The sequence below is a fragment of the Cibotium barometz genome, chromosome 51 (genome assembly GCF_041138505.1).
Source record: "Cibotium barometz isolate CiBa-2024 chromosome 51, ASM4113850v1, whole genome shotgun sequence".
In the NCBI taxonomy this organism is placed as follows: Eukaryota; Viridiplantae; Streptophyta; class Polypodiopsida; order Cyatheales; family Cibotiaceae; genus Cibotium; species Cibotium barometz.
Window position 1 is genome coordinate 4277791 of NC_141096.1, and position 25124 is coordinate 4302914.

A 25124-nucleotide genomic window follows, 5' to 3' on the forward strand; every position below is an offset into this window, starting at 1 on the left:
TGAACTAGCCATAATATGTGTTCTTGAATTGGATACTCATATCACCTTATAATACATGACCATATTTTTGAGATGTTCGACATATTTTTCATGTGGAGCTAGATTGACTATAGTATATATTGTGAATTGACTATATAGTATATGTTGGTTTGTGTGTTGTGTTAAATTGGGTTGTCCCATCTCCTCATCATACAAGAGCATGTTTGAGTTGTTGAAAAAAAATATGTGTTGTTGCACTACCAGAGATGTCTCCGCAAATTGGGCTTACAAACATCCACTTCAAGCAAGAAACGTGTCTCCATTGCAAGTGCTGATATGGAGACTCCAAAGAAAAGGTAGATTGTTTGTTTGGAAGAAGAACCTAACGAGGAAGAGCTGAAAAAAAGAATCCATGCAACACATGACAAGAAAAATGATTTCGATGAGGATGCTTGTCTTGTGGTTGTGGGGATAAGCAACAAAAGGCAAGTACAACTAAATTGTAGAAGGTCTCTCAAGGTCTCTCCAATGTGCAAGTCGTTGAAACTGGAGGGAAAACAGCTTGAGTTTAGAATTACACTAGTAAGATTTTTCCTTGCCATCATATGCATCAAGTGCAAAATTTATGTGATTCTATTTATTATGGTTGTAACATCAAAGATCGTGCATGCGGATTCCCCATTGAGTGGTAAAACTACGAAGAAGTTGGCTAAACGATCACTTTACAAGAAGAAAGGAGAGAAGAAAGTAGATAAGCAAGGTCTACTTAAGAGACAAGAGATGGGTTCATTGGACATCTTGACAATAGATCCTCCAAAGACTGAGTAGCATATGTTTGACACCCTATTCTAAACCATCTTTTACATAAAAGGTACCTTAAAGGTCTCATGAAAATGTTGTGGTTTTGGCAGGTGAGTGTTTGGATGATGTGTTAGAGGCTGTGATTTGTAACAAGTATGCCACAATTGGTGCTAACAAAGAGTCAGGCACTCAAAATGGACAAGACAAAGGAGATGGGATTACATCAAAGGAATCAGGTTTGTTATGAAACCTTGCACAAATGTGCATTTTGTTTACCATTTATAGTTACTGTGCTTTCTATGTGTTGAAAAGAAAACAATTCTACTGTGTTTTTTCAACAGTTGTAGGATGTGTGGATGGGTCCACTCATGGTCGAGAAAGAAGATGCTACAATCCATTGCTAGGGATGTTGCAGACTCCGTTGTGGCTATTGAGAAGGATGCAGGGTTTGGTGAAGTACAGAAAGAGTTGGAGAGAGCTGCATATGAGTTGGATAAAGCCAAGCAAGTGTCAGACCAAACTGTGGGCAGCACTCTTTGCAAAACTAAGTCAAATGCAAAATATGTTCTGGTTGTAGAGGTTTCATCGACTAACGACAATATCTCCCTGGAAAATTGGCTACACCATATAGGTTCTCCAAGAAGAGAACTCATGTTGTATGCACTAGGAGCAAATGGAAGTCATAGTCTAAGTCACATTCCTGCATTCACTTTGTTCAGGTCATTTTATCACCATTGTACCCTTCAATTGTCATAGTAGGTCATTGATTTTTGTAATTCATTAAAACCTCTAATAATATTCTATTATTATTTTGTTCACATTCTTTTTGTTTTTTTACCGATGCATGTGTGTATTTCCATTGGTGACTTGGCTAATTGTGCAAGGAAACTGATAATCTTTGATCTCAATGGAATTTTGTTAAAAAGAAGGGCCCCTTCCACTTTCGGAAGAGTGCATAATGTGGGAAAATAGTTTGTGTCATTGCGACTTGGCCTAAAAGAGTTCCTGAACGACATGTCTTTGATCTCAATGGAATTATGTTAAAGATGTGGTTCTAAAAGAAACCCCCTTCAACTTTCGGAAGAGTCCACAGTGTGGGAAAATAGTTTGTGTCGTTGTCGCCTAGCCTAAAAGAGTTCCTCAACGATATGTCTTGAAAGTTCCAGGTTGCCATATGGTCAAGCATGGCGAAACGTAATGTGTAGATGATAATGAAATTGATACTTCATGAGTGCACCTCGGAAGCTGAATCAGTCCCATTTATATTCATCTTTGACCAATCACAATGTATTCATGTTAATGACAAGAAAAACGTAAGTGATGTTCAGCTCTTGAAGCCTTTTAGTGAAATTATGAAGGCCGGTACCAAGTTTGATCTTGAAAACACAATGTTGGTTGATGACACGCCAAAAAAAGGGAAATTGAATCCAAAAGGAAGTCTTTTAAGCCCCCAAGTGTATGGACATGCAAACTAACATTCATTCTAGAAGCGGTACTTCTGCCATACTTGGACATGCTTGCTACTTATCCAAGACCAACAACCAAGTTTATCATTTATAGTCCTTTTTGATTCATAGATGTAGGCTCAAGACACGTTCTTCTATGAATCCTAGGGATATGTAAATAATACAAGCTGCTTCAGTTTACTCCAGATTACTTACATCACATACGGTACGTATTTTGAAGACATACTGCTCCATTTACATAATTTTGAAAGTCTTTGACTCTGAAGATTGGGTGTGAACTGAGGTGTTTGGGACCCAAACAGAACTCAATATATTTTCACAAACATTAAACAACAGATTGACGAATCCAAAGAAAGTTTTATAAATAATATTACTGTGCTTTGAGATTTACAAATAATACACCGCACACCCCCTCCCTGGAATGCTATGGAGAGTATCACTATATGACTCTAAAAGAACACAGAAATATTGCAAAGCCAATAAAAAGCCACAAGCTTGTTGAGAGACAACATGCTCACCTACATTATAGAGAGAGAGACACACAGAGTTTCTACAAAATCGTTTCCATTCTTCATGTGTTAGAGAAGTGTGCTGCACAATCTAAAGCCCCACAAAGCTCTGTAACGTTGGTGCTGCCTGACAATGCTCATGAGGATCAGATGAATCTGGTGCAAAGTGGCTGCAGCCATGGTGCGCTGGTTCAACCTTCTCCTCAAGGCATGCCCTACTTCCTTTGGTAAAAATAGCGAATCCATGTTGCAATCTCTAGCAGCAAAGCAACCACAGCCATAAGAATCAGGCTTGCTATGTACCCAGGTCTCCAACTGCCACCTGGATCCAAGATATTCAGACCCTGGAAGATGTTGATTATGCCCAACAGAACGATGGCATACCCAAGATTATGGTGGTAAACATTCCAATACCTCCTAATCTTGTGATCTTTTCCTGGGCGAAGCATAAGGGAGAAAACCTGGATGGTGCCAACAACAAAGAGGGTGATACCGATGTTCTGATGGGACCTATGGATGACAGGTGACACCGTACGGAGTCTCATTCCAAGAGCCCATCCTGTGACCCCCAATAAGTAGCCTAGGGTTTGACATGAAGCATGAATATAGAACCAAGCAGGGTCTAAGGCTGGGAATGCGCGAAGATACCGGGCAAAGATGACGCCCAATGGAAGAAGAATACCCCATGCAATGGTGTTGATAATTCCATGTGTTCTCTTGAGGGATTGATGCGGTGGCTCTGATCCTCCTGCAATGGTTTGTGCTGTGTACATGTCTATGGTCTGAAAGCCACGCAGATCATTTGCTGAAAGGCCATGCTGCTGAGGCTGGAAGCTCACGACACTTGATCCTCTATTCCATACATGATTGAGGACAGTCTTGTTTGGCGAGAGTTGCAAAGCAGCAAAAAAGCTCATCGAGGTCCCTAAAAACCATCACAGAAAAATAATTTGTGAGAGAGATTTCACCACTAACTTTCAAGAGTAGGTATTACTTGGGCATTTTCAAATTTAAAGGGCACATTCTACAATCCACCACCTGTAAAGTATAAGTGAAACAAGAAAAGGCAAACCCAATAGGCTTTAAAAATTGGAACAAGAAAACCCTCTGAACAGGTAAAACCTTTGCGTTGGAGTGACAGTAATAACTTGACTTAGCACAACCCTAAATTCTTCAAAAGTCAAAAGCCTGTTAGTGCTTAGAACCTACAACCCTCAATCGGAAGGTCCTTGGCTCACCGGTCGCCACACCCATACATCGGACGTAATTCATCCACCATGTTCTCTGCAATCCAACTTCTCAGAGATTTGTCAGCTCTGGCCCATGGACATCCACTATTCTCTGACATATGGTTCTCCTATAGTGTGCAGAGTATTCACTCCAACTGGCAAGGTGAGTCACTTAACAAACCAAACAGGGGCAGACATGGACTGGTCAGACCTAATGGGCGGACATGTGTGAAGTCTTAATAATTTGGGATTAGGATCTCTATAGGACTGATCTAGCATGGCTATGATCCATTATTTCATGGACACCTTGATTGATGTCAGCGAAAGCCCAAGTGCATAACCGCTTTAACCTAGATAGGTTGATTAGGCAGCCACAAAATACTGACCTTGAATTCCCAAGCTGATAGCTTGCTGATGGAATGGGCTAGCATAATCTAATAGATCAAGCATAACCCTACGTGACTAATTTTAGCATGATCCTTAGCATGCCTAATATTCAATGATTTAGCATAATGTCTGCAGGATCGATGGATTACGCAAACATTTGATACTTCAGTATGACCCTGATTCAACGATTCAGTATGACCCTAGTTCATTAATCAAGCCCAGTGTCTGCAAGAGCCAGATAGCATAATCCCATCATACTATAACCCTACCGGATTAAGCAAACAATCAATAATTTAGTATGATATGACAGTCCTAGTTCAATAATTAAGCTTCGTGTCTGCAAGAGCCACCCTGATGCATAACTTTGATAAATTGGCACTAATGTATTGACTTGGCATAAGCTCTGAAAAATGTGTGTGAGCGCACCAAAAATGCAAAAGGGTACACTGACCTTGAATCTCCACGGCGGTGGCTTGGATGACTAGGTCAACAGGGGTGCAGGTGAGGGGCACTTCCAAGAGCTGCACTTGGGAGGTGAGCATGTAGGGGAGGATATTGCTGCCGTTTTCTGAAGACTGGAATGCGATGAGACTGCTGGAGCCCACCATCTGCGAGGCTGTTGTGGGGTTGACGCCCCACCCCACCCATCCTGAGCTGCTGGGCGCAGTCCCAGAAAAAGCCATCTCCAAGGTAGAGTTGCCCTCATGGAAGGTCCATGCCAGCACAGCACTCTGCACAGGCAGGGCGGTACATTTGGTGAAGTTGAGGGCTGAGCCATTGAATGTGAAGAGGGTGTTACACTGCTGGGCTGCACACAGATGCCAAAAACTGAAGATGACAATGGCACCAAACAAAGTTTGGAATGCAGCCATGGCAATGGTCGTACACTTTTTTCCTGCTCCTGCTTGTTTCGGCCTTCACTGTCCAATCGGCTTTCTTGTCTGCTTTTCTTCCCGTCCCCCTCTGCCTGCCTTTCAGCTTTCTCTGTGCTTCTCTGCTTTTTTCCGCTTGCTTTCCGTGCTTCTTTGAATCAGCATGACCTTGCTTACACCCTCCGCCTTCTGCTTGCCCAGATCAAGATGCTCTCCCGTTTGTGCGATGTTTCTACACTTACACCGCCATCGCCACTGCTGTCTGCCCCGCTCCTTTCATTTCGTCTCCCCACCCCCTCTTCCGCTAATTTCTCTCTGCAGCGCGGCTAGCGCTTGTGATTTATGCCCGTTGTATAGCAGGATCAAATCAAACGGCAAACACCATGGCAAATCGCCATAGCCAGAGAGCTGGGCGTCTGTGCAGGGGTTTCCGATAGGACCAATGGCTATAATCACTAGTCTATATGGGGCTCGGTCGCGTCACCGCACCCCACCGCATTTTGATAATACTATTTTGAGCTGGTGGCGTGTTCTGTGATCGTCCACAAAGGCACGCAGGCAGAGGCCGCACCCTCCACCAACTCTTTCTCACGTTTTGCGCGCTTCCGCGAGTTCCTTATAAAAGGAGTTTACTGAGTCGTGCCTATTCTCTCCCATCATGGCATCTTGACTTTGTCAACTCGTGTCATGAGGGCCCTAGAAGCGCACCCATGAAGTCAAATGCTTTCTTTAAGAACTTCTACAGTTGGTTGAACCTTTCCTTTTCGTAAAGCTTTCTAAAAGGGTTTTTTTTTTAAGGCTAGAAAATCTCTTATCTTAAGGACATATATACAGATGCCTTTTAAAAATATCTCTTTAGAAAAACAATGTACTTAACATTCAGGTGTGAAAAAGACAACGGACCATAATAAAATTGCATTTTCAAATCTAAATGCAATTTTTTCCCAAAATTGTTGATAAGTTTTGATATATAGTACATATTAAAAATTGGGAAAAACTATTTTAAATTTCACAATCGATAATCATTTTATTAAATTAGTGATTTACTCACTTCCTTTCTTAACCAATTTTGGAAGGAGCCACTATTTTACTACGTTGAAAAAACTATTTCTTTAGAAATGTCCAATCTCATGCAAGGGCTATACCATTAGTAGGGGGTTCAACATCAAAACCACCGCAGTTCCACACAAATGTATAACTTCTCAAGCAATCACTATAGCACCAACCGGGGCTTTACTATTGTAACCATCGAATAGCCATAGTTTTAAGAAATTCGAAGGAAGTCTTCTACTTTTGATAAGAAAATAGGTGCCAACCCCTATCTCTTTCACAGGATGTACTCTGCATGGAGGAGAAGGACCTACTCCGCATCTCTCTCTCTCTCTCTCTCTCTCTCTCTCTCTCTCTCTCTCTCTATATATATATATATATATATATATATATATATATATATACACACACACACACACACACACACACACACACACACACACACACACATCGATGAGGTGGCTGACTTCATTGGTCACGGTGGTGGGGACGAGGTAGACATCTCAGGTACCACAGTCCACATTATGCTATATGTAGATGATATTATTCTGGTCTCTAAGTTGTCTCGCAGATGGGACTACAGCACCATCACCATGCACTCGATGACTTCTGCACACAGAGGGGGCTTACAGTGAACCTTGGGAAAACCAAGGCCATGATTTTCCACACCTCAGGGGGCCGGTTCGACGACGACAGGCCATCTTCACACTAGCAGGAGGACAGGTAGAGGTGGTAGACTCATATGTGTACCTGGGGATTACATTTACAACTCCGCTAGGAAGATTTACTATGGCACAGGCAGCCAGGGATAGACTCACACGAGGGTATGCAACTCTGGCCATGCTAGAGAGACTATGTCACCAGGCACACTTCCAGGAGCCCCGCACGAAGGGGTGGTTGTTTGACACACTAGTCACACCTGCTTTGATGTATGCTGTAGCAGTATGGGCACTTGGACTCGCCACCTCCACATGGTCTCAGATAGAGAGGCCTCAGATTCTCATGCTCTCACGGGATGATCCGCAGCAAACCCTCCGTCCCACATGACATTGTCTGGACGGAGTTTGCTGCACCTCCTATGCTAGTAGAGGCCCTCTTCAAGACGATCTGCTTCATACAGAGGATCAGAGATATGCCATCAGATCGACTCTCACATAGAGCTTTTGAGGCGTCTAGGCAGCTCGCAGAGAGTGGAGATAGGAGATCATGGTATTCATAGATGATGCAGTGGCTCACTCAGCATGGTCTTGACATAGATCACCTACCACCTTTCCAGTATGATATACATGCACCACACATCCAGCTCTCTCACAGTGAGAGGAACAAAGACCTTCGGCAAGATTTATGGCAGTGATACACTCAAGAGACTTGGATTACACCCAGTCAGCCTCTACCGCCGAAGATGCTATACTATATAGAGATCAGTTTATGCGTATCTCAGCGGATGGATTCATACAGAGACCTGGATACATGGATGTGTACATGCCTCACAGTGCCCGAGTAGTGATTGGCCAGCTCAGAGTGTCATCACACCAGCTTGAGATTGAGGCAGGTAGGGCAGCACGGATCCCCAGAGCAAAGAGGATATGTAGACTATGCCAAGAGGAGGTTGAGAGTGAGGAACATTATGTATGCAGATGCAGAGCATATACTGTCATTAGAGAGAGATACACCACCATCTTCAGTGGACATCCCTCACTCCCCACATCATGGAGTCCGCAGACCAGCGCAGATTTGGCCAGTTCTTGCTAGAGATACAGCGCACAGAGAGCACTGCTATGGACTCATACCATAGGGAGAGGTGGGCGACAGCTTGAGCTCACTGATTTCTTCCAGAGATCTATCCCAATGCCTATCTTGACACAGGAGGGGGTTACACTTCAGCGCGCTGCGGACCTCCGAGCCAGACGGAGATCGAGAGCACCAGGCTACCAGACTCCCAGACTACATCAGAGGGAGATCACAGAGATACGGGCTTGACATCAGCACCATATCCAGGAGCGGCTAGCTCACTTACACTCACACCCGGAGATCATGCTCTGAGGTATTTTTGCCTCGCCATTGCCTATGTATCACATATTACACCCCCATTATGGTACTGGTTGGAGCTAGACAGATCTGCATTCCATTCTTGTATACCCTGCACATATAGGTTGCATACTGAGCCTCTAGCAGTAGTGCTCCATCCATCACACCCCCTCACTAGCTCAGTACTTTCATAGTTTATTTCATGTTCATTTTGTCCTCTCTTTTTTTTGGACATCCAGAAGACATTGACAGTTGTACATTGATTTGTCTCATAGGTCGAGTTCGACCTCTAGTAGACGTTAATACAGCTTTCTCTCTCTCTCTCTCTCTCTCTCTCTCTCTCTCTCTCTCTCTCTCTCTCTCTCTCTCTCATGGGTGCCAAGTGAGATGTACACAAAAAAATCATAGGAAAATGAAGGGTAAGGTATGGAGCATGAGGGTGAGGTGGGATGCAAAGGTTATGTAGGGAAGCGGTGGTTGGGGATTGTAGTTGTCACTATATTTAGGAATGACCTTAGGGCATTAATTGATGTCAATGTAGAGCACCATTTAGAAAGTTTGTGTAAACTCTACACTAAAGACACCCATTCTCCATCCAGTTCCTCGATCGTCCACATGTAAGATTCTTGAAGGATAGAAGAGATTCGCTATCTCTATCCAAACCATTTCTCAAGCCTTTGGTTAGCTACCCTTCAAGCCTTTTTTAACTGGGATATACAAAAAAGTATCTTAGCCTCCCTCCTGATGGTGTTTGTTTATTCTCAAGTTTAACGACTATTGAGAGATATCTCTAGCAAGGTAAACTAACACTCAATCTACTTTTTATGACCCCATGGTGGAGAGTATAGGTCGGGTCTAGCACTTGCAGTGGTCTAAGGAATTATCGAGGTTGGAAGTACTCGTGGTGCAATTAGTACCCGTGACAACCAAGACAATGAGAAAATGAAGTAAGAGAGTTGAAATTATCTCACTAAAATGCATACAAGGTGCAAAAAAGTATTTATACTACTTCAAAGTTTAAAAGGACTCAATGGCTTGTGGAATTACCTCCTCGTAGGGTTATGAATGACTTGGGATTGCAATGGTTATAATAATGACAAAAGTCACAAATGATTTCAGAATGGCCTACTGATTATAGGTTCGCTCTAGGTCACATGTCCGGGAAGCGCTTCCTCTTCTTTGCCTCCTTCTCTTCCACCTCTTCTTTGCCTCCTTCTCTTCCGCCTATTCTCCATCTAGATCCTCAATATGGATTTACACTATGGCCATATCCTTCTCTACCACCTATTCTCCAACTAGATCCTCCAAGATTCTTGAAAGACGTGTGCTGAATTTTTTCTCCCTGAGTAATGTTGTCTCTTGGACCACCTTGGTTACTATTTCTAAATAGGATACAAAAAGGATCACAGCCTCCTTCTTGATGGTATTTGTTTATTCTCAAGTTTTAATGATTGATCACTAGGAGATTATCTCCGAGAACTCGTGGTTTATTGAGGTAAACTAGCACCTCAATCCACTTTTCACAAAGTGTTAAAACTTGAGGATCCAAGCTCCCTCCCAAGGGGATGGTGAGAGTGAATTAATCCTATACTAATTACAATGTGATTAGTTCTAAGCTAATTATAATGTAGTGCTAAGCTAAGGTGGATGATACCTAAGTGCAATCATAATAATGAATAAACTAAACTATTTAAGCTTTAAACTCAAGCATAATTAGGCTACAAGATTGAGACTTATACTCATAAAAGAGGCTTGCTTTACTTGATTACTTCGAAGTGATCCCTTTTATATGAGGTGAGTATAACTTAGCTTTGCTAGCTCATGTGGGATAATTTGGCTTGCTCATGTGGCAGTTTCTTGATACTTGTTTGGGCTTACTTATTCTTACTCCCTACCTTTCTTGTGCTCAGTGTGGCACCACATTTCTCAACACCTCCCCTTGGTGCCATATTCTTAGGCTACTGCAATGGGGTTTGATGTTAGATTTACAAATACTTCACCCCCCCCCCTTAATGTAGGTGGTAGGTGGATTAACATTTGGACTTATACATGGGACATCTCCCCCCCTGGGTGCTTGACTTGATACTCTCATGTGGTTGGAGTGTTTACATTTGCATCATTTCCCCTAGGTGCTCTTTGGCTACTCTTAGGCAGTAAAGTGTGCTTATAAACACACAGATTTTCCTACTCATAACATATGAATTGATCAGGTTAGGTAGTGGTTGGACGTATCTCCTTTATTGCTTAGTGCTACTGCTTGCTTAAGATCTCCTTGCTTTTTGATGAAGATCCCTTGTTGCTTCCTTGGCTCTCGGTCTTTTGCTCTTAGCTTTGACTCTGGCTTTTGACTGCTTCTTTTTTGTGTAAATGAATCTCTTTGCATGATGCCTTATGCTTAATTTTCTTTGATGCCTTTGATGCTTTACGTGTGGATGCCATGTTATGTGCTATGGTCATCTCATGCACTTGTGCTTTAGGCATGCTTAGGGTAATGTTTTGTGTGTTAATGCTTTCCAAAATGTGTGATGATTTTCCAATGAATATGCTTATTCCTTTGGTGCTTTTTTCCATGTTGAGAAGGGTCTTACCAATTGAGCTTTTAGCTTTAATGGTAGTGTGTCCCTTACAAAATATGGCACTCTTTGCCTCATAATGAAAGCTTTTATGCAATGATATAATGTAAGAGAAACAAGTTTTAAATGATAAAATGCAAAAGATATTTTTGGGCTTTGTTTTATGAATGAGAAACTTTGAAAAATTAAAAGAATCAAATGCAAGTGAACAAACTCAAAAAAGACCAGAGATAATATAACTTAATTAAGATTAATAATAATCAACTCTTAATTAAGCTAATGAAACTATTAGTCCAGAAGATTGAAATATATAAATCATGCACGAGAGAAATTAGAAAAGCATTGAGGACAATGTAACCACTCCCCTAGCTCAAAAGCAATCCAAGTTTTTCAAATTTTAGTTCTAAAATCTTTGATTTCTCCTAATCTTTCACTAATGATAGTGATTAGGTCATAAAAATAGTTATTAACATGAACAAAAATTGGAGGACCCAATTGATCTCACCAAAGAAAAATTTTATGGGGATAAAAGCCCTTGATAAGGTTGAAGGTTTCAAGGAATGACACATTTGCTTGAATGGTGGTGCGACTGGTTTTTTGCTTGCTATAGACACTGTAGCACTGGATAAAATGCCACGAGATCTGGAATGCAAGGTCCTTGGGCAATGGGAAATACACCCCTAAGAGGGCTTCCCTTAATTTGATATATAAAGAGAGAATAGGTCAAAAGACCAATAATCGTAGGTAGAGGCGTTCAATTCAGGCTACGCAGTGCAAAATTGTTGAATCCCTTGGATGCATGTGGTCACCTTGATGAGTACGTAATGCGCGTAGTAGATCTTGACCACAAGGGAGAAGAGTGGATAAGGTGAGAGGAAATCTTAATTAGTGAGCTCTATTAGTGTTAATGAGCTAGTGTTAGTGTAGTGGGAGCTGAAGGATGTGAATGCTAAGCTATAGAGAGAAAAAGATAGGCCTTGATACCATGTTAAAGCTTGAGGATCCAAGCTCCCATGGTGATGGTGAGAGTGAATCAATCCTATACTAATTATAATGTGATTAGTATAGGATTATAATGTGATTAGTGCTAAGCTAAGCTAAGGTGGATGATACCTAAGTGCAATCATGATAAATAAACTAAACTAATTAAGCTATACCTTCAAGCACAATTAGGTTACAAGATTGAGACTTGTACTCATAATGAAGCTTGAGAGCTTGCTTTACTTAATTAATTGAAATTCCTTTTATATGAGGTGAGTACAACTTAGCTTTGCTAAAATTGATGTGGAATAATTTAGCTTGCTCATGTGGCACCTTCTTGATACTTATTTGGGCTTACTCATACTCACTCCCCTCCCTACCTTTCTTGTACTCAGTGGCACCAAATTTCTTAACAAAAAGTAGGTCGAGTCTGGTACTTTTCCCACTTGCGGTGGTCTAAGGAATTATCGAGATTAAAAGTGCTCAATGATTAATGCTAGTGTGAATAATCACATAGACATTATTGCACTTAAACACTGATAACAAAGACACAATGAGAGAATGAAGTAAACTAACACTGAATCTACTATTCACTCTGGATGGAGTGTATAAGTCACATCCATGCCAACCTTGGGCACTATATATAGACTAGTTTGGTAGCCTTAGTTCATCATCCAATTCATTGTGTGTAAGCACTATATATAGACCTAGTTTGGCAGCCTTAGTTCATCATTGAGTTCATTGTGTTCAAGCACTCTTATAAGCAAGACATCCTCAAACGAGAGTCTATCTAGATCTCCATCAAAACTCCGTACTCAGAGCACACGGTCTTTGTAATCAAAGTTTGCAAGCAATAATAGTATTTACTCTCCACTTCTTTTTTCAATTCAATGCACTTTGTATTATGTTGATCTTACTTCCACTATTGTGTATTCTTACATGGTATTAGAGCATATGCTCTAGGCAAAGCTTGTTTTGATCATTTTCTATTTGAAATTTTGCTATTTGAAGGCAAATGTGGAGAGATGGCCCAACTTATAAATAATGTAGTTGCTTGTGTGACCGTCCTCTAACTTTTGGTGATGAAAAGTTAGATGGCGACAAATTACACTCTCTCAAAGTTTAAGATTAGGTCTATTCTTGATTCATATGAGTTGTGGGAAACTGTAATAGTAGGGGTTGATGTAAAGCCAGGTCCAACTCTAGATCCAATGTGTCATTGTCACCCACGTCACTGATTCAGTGATTACCCTCATTTAGCATACTACCAACTTCTAAAGCATGGTAAGTTCTAAAGAACCAGTATAAGACAAGGAATCGGATAAGGATTCAAAACCTTGAGAATCAACTTACAACAGAGAAGTAGGAGAGCACTTCATTTCTTTATCGTCGATAAAGAATCTATAAAATCATATATGACGGCAATGGGGATCACTAAGACTAGTGAGAAACCTGCGTATAAATGCATCAGAGTGTTGTCCCCAAAGTATGACAATTTAATCACCTCACTTAACATGTAGGTGCACAATCCACCTCTTACTTTCGAGGAGTTCAACATAATGCTGGTGGAGGAGGAGATGCATTTCAAAGCTAAAGATGGTAGTGACATAGTATTCTTCCGCAAATGTAAAGAAAGGTAAGGGGAAGGGCTCTAGTAACCCCAATACTTTTGGGAAGAAGAAGAAATCAAAGGTAAGTGTTTCTACTGGCAACAAGCTTAATTATGTGGTCCAATCATAAGGAAGTAGATGAGAAGAATGGCCCTTTGAAGCATTTGAAGGAGGAGTCTAAAAACATTGGTGAAGAGAAATTAGAGTTATTTGTGGAAATTAAAAAAATATGCGCAAAGGCATATCATTCCTCAGCATTTGATGGCTCATGGATTGATAGTAGAGCAACCTGACATATTAGTCAAAAGGTATAGTGTATGTCCCTCAAGATTATGGGGGATTCCATCCTAGTAGCGATTGGGAATGATGCCAAATGCCCAGTCACCATGGATTCAGGTATCATTTCTTTTGTTTCTAGTAATGGTGATACTAAGAAGTTGTTCGATGTCTAGACATCAAGATCTACTATTAGTTGGCGGCCCATAAATGACTGTGACTTGAAGGTTCTCTTCTATAAAGCTTATGTAGTCATCGTCGCAAATGTCGTTGGGAGAGGAATCCAATGTAACAACTTGTATGAGCTACTAGCTTCTATATAGCTCAAGTCGATGATGTGACGACAAGTAAGTTATGGCATGAGACATTCACTCACCTAAGCTTTATAGTAGTCATTAATGCTATGAGCATGGGGTCTAAAAGATATGCAAAGATCTAGGATTGTGGCACATGTATTAGGATTTTGAGAGATGTCAGATGGGTGTGAAGCTTTTATGTGATGGGCAAGTAGCATTGACATGCATTTGTACACAAGAAAGCAAGAATTGTGCAAAGGCTATTTACTAATCGATAAATTTAATACAAAGATGTGGGTGTATTTTCTTTTGGATAAGGCTAAAGCTTTTAGAAAATTTAAAATATGGCATAGCTTGGTAGAGAATGAGAAAGGAAAGAGGCTAAAAAAGTTTTTAACAGGTTGAGAAGGATTCACATTCAGTGATTTAATGCCTACTGCAAGGAGCATGTGATTAAGAGGGATTTGATAGTTTATCATACTCTGTTCATAAAGCAAAAGAATCACACAGTTATGGAGATGGCATGAAGTATACTCAAAGACAAACACATAATTTGGGCTGAGGTAATTAGCAATGCAGTGCATATCCTTAAGAGGAGTTACACAAAGTCAATGAAGGGAATGACACCTCAAGAAGCTTATTCAGGTAAGAAACCCCCAGTTGCACATTTCAAGACATTTAGCTATGACTATTTTATGACTATTTTATGCATGTCTAGACTCATCATCAAGGACCAAGTGGGATTCCAAGAGTGGGAAGTGTATCTTCTTAGAATACATTGGAGAAAGGATTACCGATTATACAACTCAGAGGCAAAGAAAATAATTGTCAGCCTCACTAGGTAGAGGAGAAGGCTCCATCCACACTATCCTTCAACACAAAAGTAGCGTAGCAGAGACAAAACCATCAATGATAGTACCAACTCCATAAGAGGTGGATTCATCAAATGATGAATCCACCTCATCTGATGAATCCACCTCTTATGAAGAAGAAACACTTACAACACTACATAAGGGGCCATATCCTAAATGGGTGAAGCATCTCTTAGATGAAAAAAATCCACCAGTAATCATAGAAGGGCTAGCAATTGTTTGCAGATCCAAGAGAATAGAGAATCAGAAGAGGGACTCCACTCTCACATTATCAATATGGCCTTGATTGGATGAGATGATGAAAGTATAGGAGTCAACCAGCTTAGAGGAAGGATTAGTAGATCCGAAATGGAGGGGTGCCATGTAGTTAGGGTATAATACCACACTTGGGATCTTTTGGATTATCCTGAAAAAAAGAAGGTTATTGGCCCCAGGTGGGTTTGGAAGGCCGAGTACCAGCTTGATGGTACAAGGCACGACTCATGGGTGAAGGGTTTTACACAGATGGAAGGCTTGTGGGTGAAGGATTTTGCATAGACTCTTACATTTGGATAAGTGCAAGGCAAGGCTTGTGGCGAAGGGTTTTGCACAAGTTAAAGGGTTTAACTTTCAGGAGACATTTGTCCCCGAGCTAGATTGACCTTTGCACATTATTAGCCTTGGCCACCGCTCATGGTGGTGGATGATGGTATTGTAAATGGATGTGAAGTGAGGATTTCTAAATGGCCATCTCAATCAATGTGGCATAGCCACTTGGGTTTGAGATACCCAATTTAGAAGACAGTGTATAGACTCTAGAAGGCATCATATACGACGGGCTGAAGCAGGTCCCTTAGGCATGGTACCATTAGATAGATACTTGTGCTTTCCTTGTAAGTATTGTTCTTTCTAGAATCCCTTCAGATGTAAATTTGTGGACTTTCTCTGAATAGGGTAGGTACATGATCATTGTCCTATACATGGACAACCTAATCATAACGGGGAACCATGAAAAGAAGATCCGACATACATAAGAGATGCTGAGTTCAGGGTTTGAAATAACAAACCTTGGGCTTATGCATTTCTATGTAATTGAGGTCTTACAACATGCAACCGGAATCTTATTCTAGGAATTGATTGTGGAAAGATAGAGAATTAATTCAATCATAAAAACCATTGCTTGTTAGCTTCAACTAAATCAAAGCAATTGAAAAAATTAAACACTTAAACAAAAATACTTAGCTCCAAAAAGACCATATTGGGTGCAATCTTCCCCCCTCTTGTGCGTGGCCTCTCCCCACACAAGAGTATTTCTTTATTAGCTTTCCTTTTCACCAAAATTAGGCCATAGCCCCCAAAATACAAGATGTGCTTTTTTTAGAGAGCACGGCACTCTTCTTTAATAAAAATAGAGTGTCAAATTGGGACTAGGGTAAAGCCATAGGCTTTAATAAATTCCACAAAAATAAATGTATCTTTCCTAATGTTCAAAATGGAAAAATCATTTAATAAGATTACAAGCTACTATGCTTGTCAAAAATGAAATGTGATGATCCAAGACATTTCTTCCAAAGTAAACTCTTCAATTCCCATAGTCTTCATCACCTGAAAATATAAGCCCAATTAATTATTAAATTAATCCCACAAATATTAAACAGGCACAAATCATCACCAACTCATGACTACCAGGCGTAAGTACCCCAGGAATCACCCTGCCATACAAACCTAACTGAAATAATCATAGGTGGCCTCAAACATACGTCATATACCGCACGTATTAATATTTATAGTGGTGTCACCCACGATATTAACCTAGCCGGCATGACGCAAGAGTAATCTAGGCGTCCCCAAATTACTCAAGAGGGGATAAATAATATTTTTCTAGAGGACTTAAAATATATTCTCATGACACAACAAGAGTTAGATGGAATCTTCATATCTCAGCAAAAGTGTGCATGAGAAATTTTGAAGGCATTTGACATGGCTGAGTGTAAGTCAATGATAAGTACTCCCATGGAGGTTCATGCAAAGCTTTCTATGGAAGATGCTTCTCCACTTGTGGATATGGAGTACAAGAAGTTGGCGACCTTTTTTTTGCACGCACTACACTGCATAACAGCATCTTTTTAGCTGGCGTCCTACGCAAGCTCTCAAATTAGCCTTGAGAGAACCGTTGGAAGGCAAGGATACGAAGGTACCATTGGGTATGACATTACTTACAATTCAAAAAATTTCTTGACTTGATTTTGTGACTCAGATCGGGCAGGATATTGTGATAGCAAGAAATTTGTTTTTGGTTACTATTTTCTTACTGGGTCTAGAATTACATCCTGGATAGCAGGAGAAGCCTACCATGTGGCACTTTCTTACAAGATAGCATGATTTGATTCATGTGAAGTAGTATGGTTGAAAATTTCTAGGAGACATCGTTGTTGCTCTCAAAAGGGAATGACAATGTTGTTGTACAACAATCTAAGTTAACCAAGAACCTGGTGTTTTATGCTTACACGAAGCACATTGAGATATCGCATCATTATGTGCATAAGCTGATCATGGATGGAGAGGTGGAGCTTTCCCACCAACAACAGAGAATTATGCAGATATTTTCACAAAGGCTCTTGGGAAAGATTTGCTAGAACGCCATCTTCATCGACTTAACATTGGATTGAAGAGGTGGTTCACCTATGGGTGGACATTGAGGAGGGGTGTTGGGAAAGAATCATAATGCTCCACCCTCATGTTATTACTATGGGTGTGATAGATGTGCTCTATTTTGTAAGGCCCCCTTTATGAGCAGTAGCCATTGTGGTGATATTAAGAGACTAAGGTTATGTAAAAGGGGAGGAGAAGGGTGTGTGTGTGAATGGACTTATGGTCCACTAGCTCAGGTCCTATTTAAAGGTGGAGCTAGAAGGCATTTTAGGAGCATGAAGCTTAGTTGTATTTTGAGCATGAAGCTTAGTTGTATTTTGAGCAACTTAAGAAGCAAGATCTTTTCTTGTATTTTGTGAGTCTCTCTCCTCCACATACTTGATCTAGCATGAGCACCACAAAATTCTAACATGGTATTAGAGCTTGGTAAGATTAGGTCATTTTTGTGGTGTAGAATAGGTCAATTTTATTCCCTTTTTTTTGTGGAGCTGAACCTCCTGCCAGTGGAGGAGCTCTAGCATCTCGTGGAGGCAAGAACTCGGCGAGCTCTCATCTAGGAAAGTGTAGAGGAGGTCTGGGCGCTCAGAATCATACAAGCAATTGACGGATTACTCCTCTCTCAGCCGCGGCATTGCACACTGTTCAAATCGGTGCCCGTTTTTCTGCGCAGCTGCTGTCGTCGTACAGCCATTCACCGATTATAGACTATGTGGGCTTAGGGCTTTTGAAGCCCATAGCCTCAAGTATCTACAGCTCAAATCTCAGCCCCAATGGCTGCTCCACGCGTGCGCTACAATCAAAAAACCAAGCTGCTCACTTGGTAGCCATTGAAGCTTCCATTAAAGCTTCAAAATCAAGTGTCCTTTTTGCACTAATCCTCTCCTCTTAGCTTCAAGTCTCTTAAGTGATTCTTGAAGTGTTTTGCTCCAGATTCTCTGATGTTGTGGGCATACACCATGAGGTGTTCATAAGCCTCATTGCCATCAAGCTTCATCTCAACATTTTCAAGTGCACAAAGCTTCTCAAAGTGTGCTTATAAGTACTAATAGTGTTGATTAATACTAATGAGGCTACTAATCCAGCAAAGGGGAGCCATTCCAAAGTGTTTCTAAACACTAAGAGTGTTCTTAAACACTAATGGTGAATCTAATCACCAATGCAAGTGTCATTAGTAGACACTAGAAAAGTGCTCTTAAGCACTAATAGTGTTGCTAAACACTAATGGTGATCTTAATCACCGAACAAAGTGTTCTTTGACCCTTCAATACCCAATGTCAAAGGACAACACCCAAATTAAGAAGTTATCAGGAGAGGGCTTCCACACTTGGCAAGTCCTTGTCAAGTACAAGATGATGTCCAAAGGTTTTTGGCCATTCATCTCCGGCACTAAGGTTATTGATCGAACTAAGGCTGAAGATATTGAAGATGATGAGAGGGCACAAGCCATCATCATGCTTCATCTTGTGAGGCTCTCATTCACCATGTGGACCAGCTTCCGACTGCAAAGGAGAAATGGGATGAGCTTGACAAGCTCTATGGAGCTCGTGGGTAAGAATTCCAAGATCTCACTTAGAATTGAATTTTTCAGCTTGGAACTCAAAGAGGGAGACGGCATTGGAGCCTTCATCCCTCACTTGAAGGGCCTTATAGCTCAACTTGCATCAGTGTGAATGTGAGAATGGATGAAGATGATGCAGTGGCTGTTTTGCTAAAAGCAGTCAAGAAGGTGTACCCCACCTTAGTCACCACCCTGAAGAACATACCTAATCCCACCCTTGAAGGAGTCATTCAATCTTGTCTTGATGAAGAATAGGGTGTGTGTGTGAATGGACTTATGGTCCACTAGCTCACCTATTTAAAGGTGGAGCTAGAAGGCATTTTAGGAGCTTGAAGCTTAGTTGTATTTTGAGCAACTTAATAAGCAAGATCTTTTCTTGTATTTTGTGAGTCTCTCTCCTCTCCACATACTTGATCTAGCATGAGCACCACAAAATTCTAACAGGTGAGCACTCAAGCACATGAAAATTCCCAGTTTAGACATTAGATGGTGGCCAAATGTCACCATATGGTTAGGAGATAGCTTACGTAGACTGTCTGTAGGATCCATGCTTGTGTGGGTTATGTGATCACATTAGTGAGTGTTAAACAAAAATTAAAGAAACATTATTCTCAGTTATTATGGGGCATGTTGAGGGTCTAGAGGGTCCTAGATGGCCGTGGGAGTTGCGTCCCCTACGAGACTATGTTGTAGTCTAATATGATCCTAATTGGATAATATGGTGGGCTGGTCATTTTAGACCAAGTCGTGGGTTGGTCGATGTGGCTACATGGCCAACCTATGTCCATGCCAACCCTGGTTACTATATATACACTAGTTTGGCAGCCTTAGTTTATCATCGAGTTCATTTTTTTAAAGCACTCTTGTACGCAAGTCATCATCCATCCAGAGTCTGTCTACATCGCCATCAAAGCTCCTTAACCAGAGTGCATGGGTGAGCAGACAACCATCAAATTGTAATCAAAGTTAACAAGTAGTAATATTATTTTCTCTCCACTTCTCTCTACAATTTAATGCTTTGTATTATGTTGATCTTACTTCCACTGTTGTGCATTTCTGTGTATATTCCTACAATATGTACATTGCCAAATGGTATTTCCATAGACCAATCTTCATTGCCATGGTCCTCCAAGAAGAATTTATATTATTAACAAGCCATGGAAGGTGTACCTTGGCCTTAATAATATGCGGCTCTTTTAGTTGCTAATCCTAGAGCTGGAAGAAAAAACATTCAGTGTGGATGTAACCATAAGATTTCTCCTTCACTAGCCTTAACTCATCTTTAGTACGTGACTCCTTATTAGATTATTAGATTATTAGAGAGAGAGAGAGAGAGAGAGAGAGAGAGAGAGAGAGAGAGAGAGAGAGAGAGAGAGAGAGAGATGATCCCATAGAGTAACATGGCATATGATTCTCCTCTACCTTGGTGACCTAATATAGTTTAAGAAGCTTGATGCTATTGTGGATGTATTAGTAAGGGATTGAAGCATGATAAGAAATTACTAAAATCAAGCCAATTTTACTATTGGGTCTATTGGTACTCGACCTACCAAGCATGTGCATGTGTGCATTACTAGCATTACTAGCAAGCTACTCAAATGTGTGACCATCCATATACTTATATAACTAGCCATGTGCATCATCCGAGCTCTTAAGCCACTCAAATGATCACCTTATCTATAATTTAATGGTTATTCAGATGCCTATGCATGTGGAGCATGGTTGGTGCTCTTGTCTAAGTAGCTAGCATTGTCACCAACCATTTGATAAGGCGGGCGTTGGTGGGAAAACATGTCTAGATGTCCCTTAACTCGCTTATTCTCTTTGTGGGTGCTAGGAAAACATGTCTAGACGTCTCTTAGCTCACTTATTCTCCTTGTGGGTGTTGGGCAAACATGTCCGATGTCCCTTGGATCATTATTCTCCTTGTGTAAATGTATTGTTGTACATGAATACACATGAAGATACATACTATGGATTGTTTTTTCTTTACACATAATATGTAAGTAGTAAGTAGTCTTACTATTTTGTATATATACTATAGAAGCCCTACAAGATCTTCTTTAAGGGGGCAACATGTGCAACAAACGTTTATGACAAAGCCATCAAATGTATCCTCCTTATAGTCCTTGTAAGTTTCATCAACTTGTAAATGAGAACTTCGATCATAATTATAACCTTTAGTAGCTTCTTGATTAATCCTTTTCAAGTGATGAGAAAGCATGGACCGTAAATTCTCCCACTCTTGCTCTAGCTCCATTATGCCCATCCAAGAGTAAGCTATAGGGCACAGAGGCCAATAATCCAATAAAATGGCCACCTCTAATGGATGGTCGATTGGTGCCGGCAAGGGAGATGTTCTTTCTAGAGAGAGAGAGAGAGAGAGACGATGACGATGAGAAAAGCCGACGATTTCTCTTGTTGTTCTAAAAAATCCAAATAAAGTAAGGAGCATAGAAATCGTCGGCTTGCTTTTCTCATCGCTCGTCATCAACGTCTCTCTCTCCAGAAAGAAAGGACAAATTTAACTTGCCGGCAGCTCCACGGCCAATCGACCATAGGACAAATTTAACTTGCCGGCAGCTCCACGGCCAATCGACCATCCATTTAGGCCATTTTATTAGATTATTGGCCTCTGTGCATGCATGAAGTTTTTTTTGGGGTATTTTTAAATAATTTAATTGATCTCAAGGGAAATAATTCTCATTTATAATGTTAACAAAATATTTCCAACATTTTTTTAAATAAAAGGCAAGGGGGGGCTCTTTCATGCTCTTGGGGACCATCCACTAGAGGGGTCTGCAGAGGCCTTTTATTTTATTGTCTTTTTTATCCTCATTGAATTGATCTCCAGAAGGACTTTCAGAAAAGAGTTGAATGGATCTCCACAAGGAGCTTTCACAAAAAAGTTGAATGGATCTCCACAAGGACTTTCACAAAGGAGACAAAGTTTTCATTAGAATGTTTTAAAAATAATTTACAATAATTTTTTAATTTAAAAAAAAGCCAACGGAGACTCCTCTAATGTATGGACGAGTGCATCCCCCCTTTCATGCCATGTTGGAGACCTCTATAGGATTTTTTATTTGTTTTTAAATTGTTATTTTTGGTTATCCTTAGTGCATGCATGAAGGTCATGGCACTTCAAAAACTATTTTGAAAATATTTAGTTCATCTCCATAAGGACTTTCATAAAGGAGTCATAGATCTCATTTATAATGTAAAAAACAATTCCAACAAAATTTTAAAAAAAGGCCTAACGAAGAGTCAAGTTTCAAGTTGATGAGAAGAAAGGTATATCTGATTCCACTACATGTCTAGAATCAACCCTTAGACTTTCTGGTTATTGTGCCTTATGGATGGTCCCTAGTGGCATCAAAGGGTGCACCACCCCTTTCATGCCCTTGTGGACCATCCATTAGAGGGGGGTCTCCATAGTTTTTTTGGGGGGTTATTTTGTAGTATCCTTGGTTGCACACATGAAGGTTATTTTGCTATCCTTGGTTGCACGCATGAAGGTCATGCCACTTCAAAATTTGTTTTTGAAAAATTAAATTGATGTTTACAAGTGGCTGCCAAGGCTACCATAAGAAGCTTGTCATCATGCATGGATGAGGGTATGAGGAGGGGCATACTTACATCCAGTCCATCATCAACTGACCCCCCGGATGAACGCCAAAGCTACATGATTGAGTAGGCTCTAGCGGCTATGTCACTAGAACATTGTTGAGAGACATGAAAGTAGTGTCACTCTACAATTTGTCTTAAAAATTTTGAATTGATCTCCACAAGGACTTTCACCAAGGAGACATAGTTCTCATTTGGAAGACTTTTCATGATCTTGGGGACCATCTATTAGAGGGGTCTCCATAGGACTTTTTATTTTATTTTATTAGTTTTGATTTACTTATTTTTTCCTCAGTGCATGATGAATTTGTGCCACTTCAGCATTTTAATTTAATTGATCTCCACAACGACTTATGACAAAGGAGATATAGCTCTCATTTATATTGCTAAAAGAATAATTCCAATAAAAGTTTTAAAAAGGCCTATGGCATGAAAGAGGGGGCATGAAACTTTCAAAAAGGCCTATGGAGACCCCTCTAATGGATGGTCCCCAAGGGCATGAAAGAGGGGGCACGCCACAAAAATAGTTCTCAATTATATTGTTTAAGAAAACAATTACAATAACATTTTAATAAAAGGCCTAACGGAGACCCATCTAATGGATAGTCCCCAAGGGCATGAAAGGGGCGGTGTGCTAGTGCACCCCCTCTTTCTTGCCCTTGGGGACCATCCATTAGAGGGGTCTCCAAAGGCTTGTTTTTAATTTTTTTAAAATTGTTTTCTTTCATTATCCTCACTTTTAAAAATTGAATTGCGATGCACAAGGACTGAATTGATCCCCACACACAAGAACTTTCACAAAGAAGACATAGTTCTCATTTAGAATGTGAAAGAATTAATTCCAACAAATTTAATAAAAAGGCATATGGAGGCTCCTCTAATGGATGGAGGGCATGTCTCCCCTTTCATCCCCTATCCACCATTAGAGGGATGTCTATAGTACCTTTTTCAAGAATATATATATATATATATATATATATATATATATATATATATATATATATATAGTTGGTCGCATGCATGCATTAAGCTCATGCTTTTGTTAACAAATAAATAAATTGATCTCCTTGTAAGGCTGCTAGAGAGGCTAGCCTACCTGCATGTGGCTGCTGTGTAAGGGGCTATTTATAAGGGCTGGGCTCACCTACCCACATGGTTGCCATAAGATGCTTGCCTATCTGTATGGTTGCTGCCATAAGAGGCTTACCTACATGTTTGGTTGCTGCCACCATAAGAGGCTTGCCTATTCACATGGCTTCAATGAGAGAGTTATCATCTTGTATGGAGGGGTATGAGGACTGGTTGTTTCTATACACAAGGCCCATCTCTGACCCTCTAGTGAAGGATCTCCCCTAGAGGGTGTAAAAGTGTCCTAATTCACTTTTTTTTCAACGGTAAATCCCACTCAAACCTTCATGTCCTAATTCTCCTTTTTTTCAAGGGTAAATCCCACTCAAATATTCATGTCTAGCATTGCTTGCACCCTTGGTGTGGTAAAAATGCTTCATAGAATTATTATCTATGTTAGTGATTTCTCATCACGATATGACCCAAATTTTATCTTTGAAATGCAAATTGCTTTTTTCAGAGCTAAAATTTGGCAAAGATTTATTAGTTAATGCTAATTTAAGGACATATGTTTCAAATTCAAGGACACGTTCCTCATATTTTTTGTAGACTAATGTACAAAGATTTAAATTTGGGCATAGATTTCTTAGTTAGTGCTAATTTTAAGGACGGATGTCTCAAAGTTTTGCAGACTAACCTACATATGGGGATAGATTACTTATTTAATGCTAATTTAAGGATGTATGTCTCAAATGTTTATAGACTAACCTACACATGGGGATAGACACATATAGTAGATTTATAAAATAGACTCCAAGCTTTCTGTGTCCATATATGTTAAATGAATCTTATGGAGAACAGATGGCTAGAAGAATGTTTTAAGTTTTGATAAATATTTAAGAAAGAAGATTACCAAAGTCTCCCATAACTTATTGTGATGACATATGTTAAACAAATAAAAAAAAAGGAATTTTATCAAGAAAGGAGCTAGAACAAACCTTCTTTTTTTTTTTAAACAAAAGAAGAAATTACAGGAATCCAAAAACAATCACTAGAGATACATTCTTAAAAACATAAGGAGAATAAAAAAATTCATACTTCACTTTTCATTCATGACCATGATTATTTCGACACTCACACCATGAATGAGTCATTTACAAACCTATTTGTGAGGATACACTCATAATTGTTTTACACTCACAATGAATCTGCACTCTCACAATGATTATTTCTACACTCACACCATGAATGACTCAGTTACAAACCTATTTGTGACAATACACTCATAATTGTTTCACTCACAATGAATCT

At 40.2% G+C, this 25124-nt stretch overlaps 1 protein-coding gene across 1 annotated transcript; it reads right to left on the minus strand.

Moving 5' to 3' along the window:
- Positions 1–2589: 2589 nt before the first annotated feature.
- On the minus strand, positions 2590–5838 carry LOC147609230 (cytochrome b561 and DOMON domain-containing protein At2g04850-like). The gene is made up of 2 exons (XM_086787823.1): positions 4823–5838; positions 2590–3680 (listed from the first exon to the last, which is right to left on the minus strand). The coding sequence occupies exons 1-2, from the start codon at positions 5241–5243 to the stop codon at positions 2971–2973; spliced, it is 1131 nt and encodes a 376-aa protein (XP_086643949.1). The 5' UTR covers positions 5244–5838; the 3' UTR covers positions 2590–2970.
- Positions 5839–25124: the final 19286 nt, after the last annotated feature.

Bases quoted from the DNA above. Each gene is read 5' to 3' on its own strand.
- LOC147609230 (XM_086787823.1), bottom strand. From the start codon at position 5,243: ATGGCTGCATTCCAAACTTTGTTTGGTGCCATTGTCATCTTCAGTTTT. The intron at 3,681-4,822 runs GTCAGTGTACCC...GATGGTTTTTAG, and splicing joins CACCGCCGTGGAGATTCAAG to GGACCTCGATGAGCTTTTTT.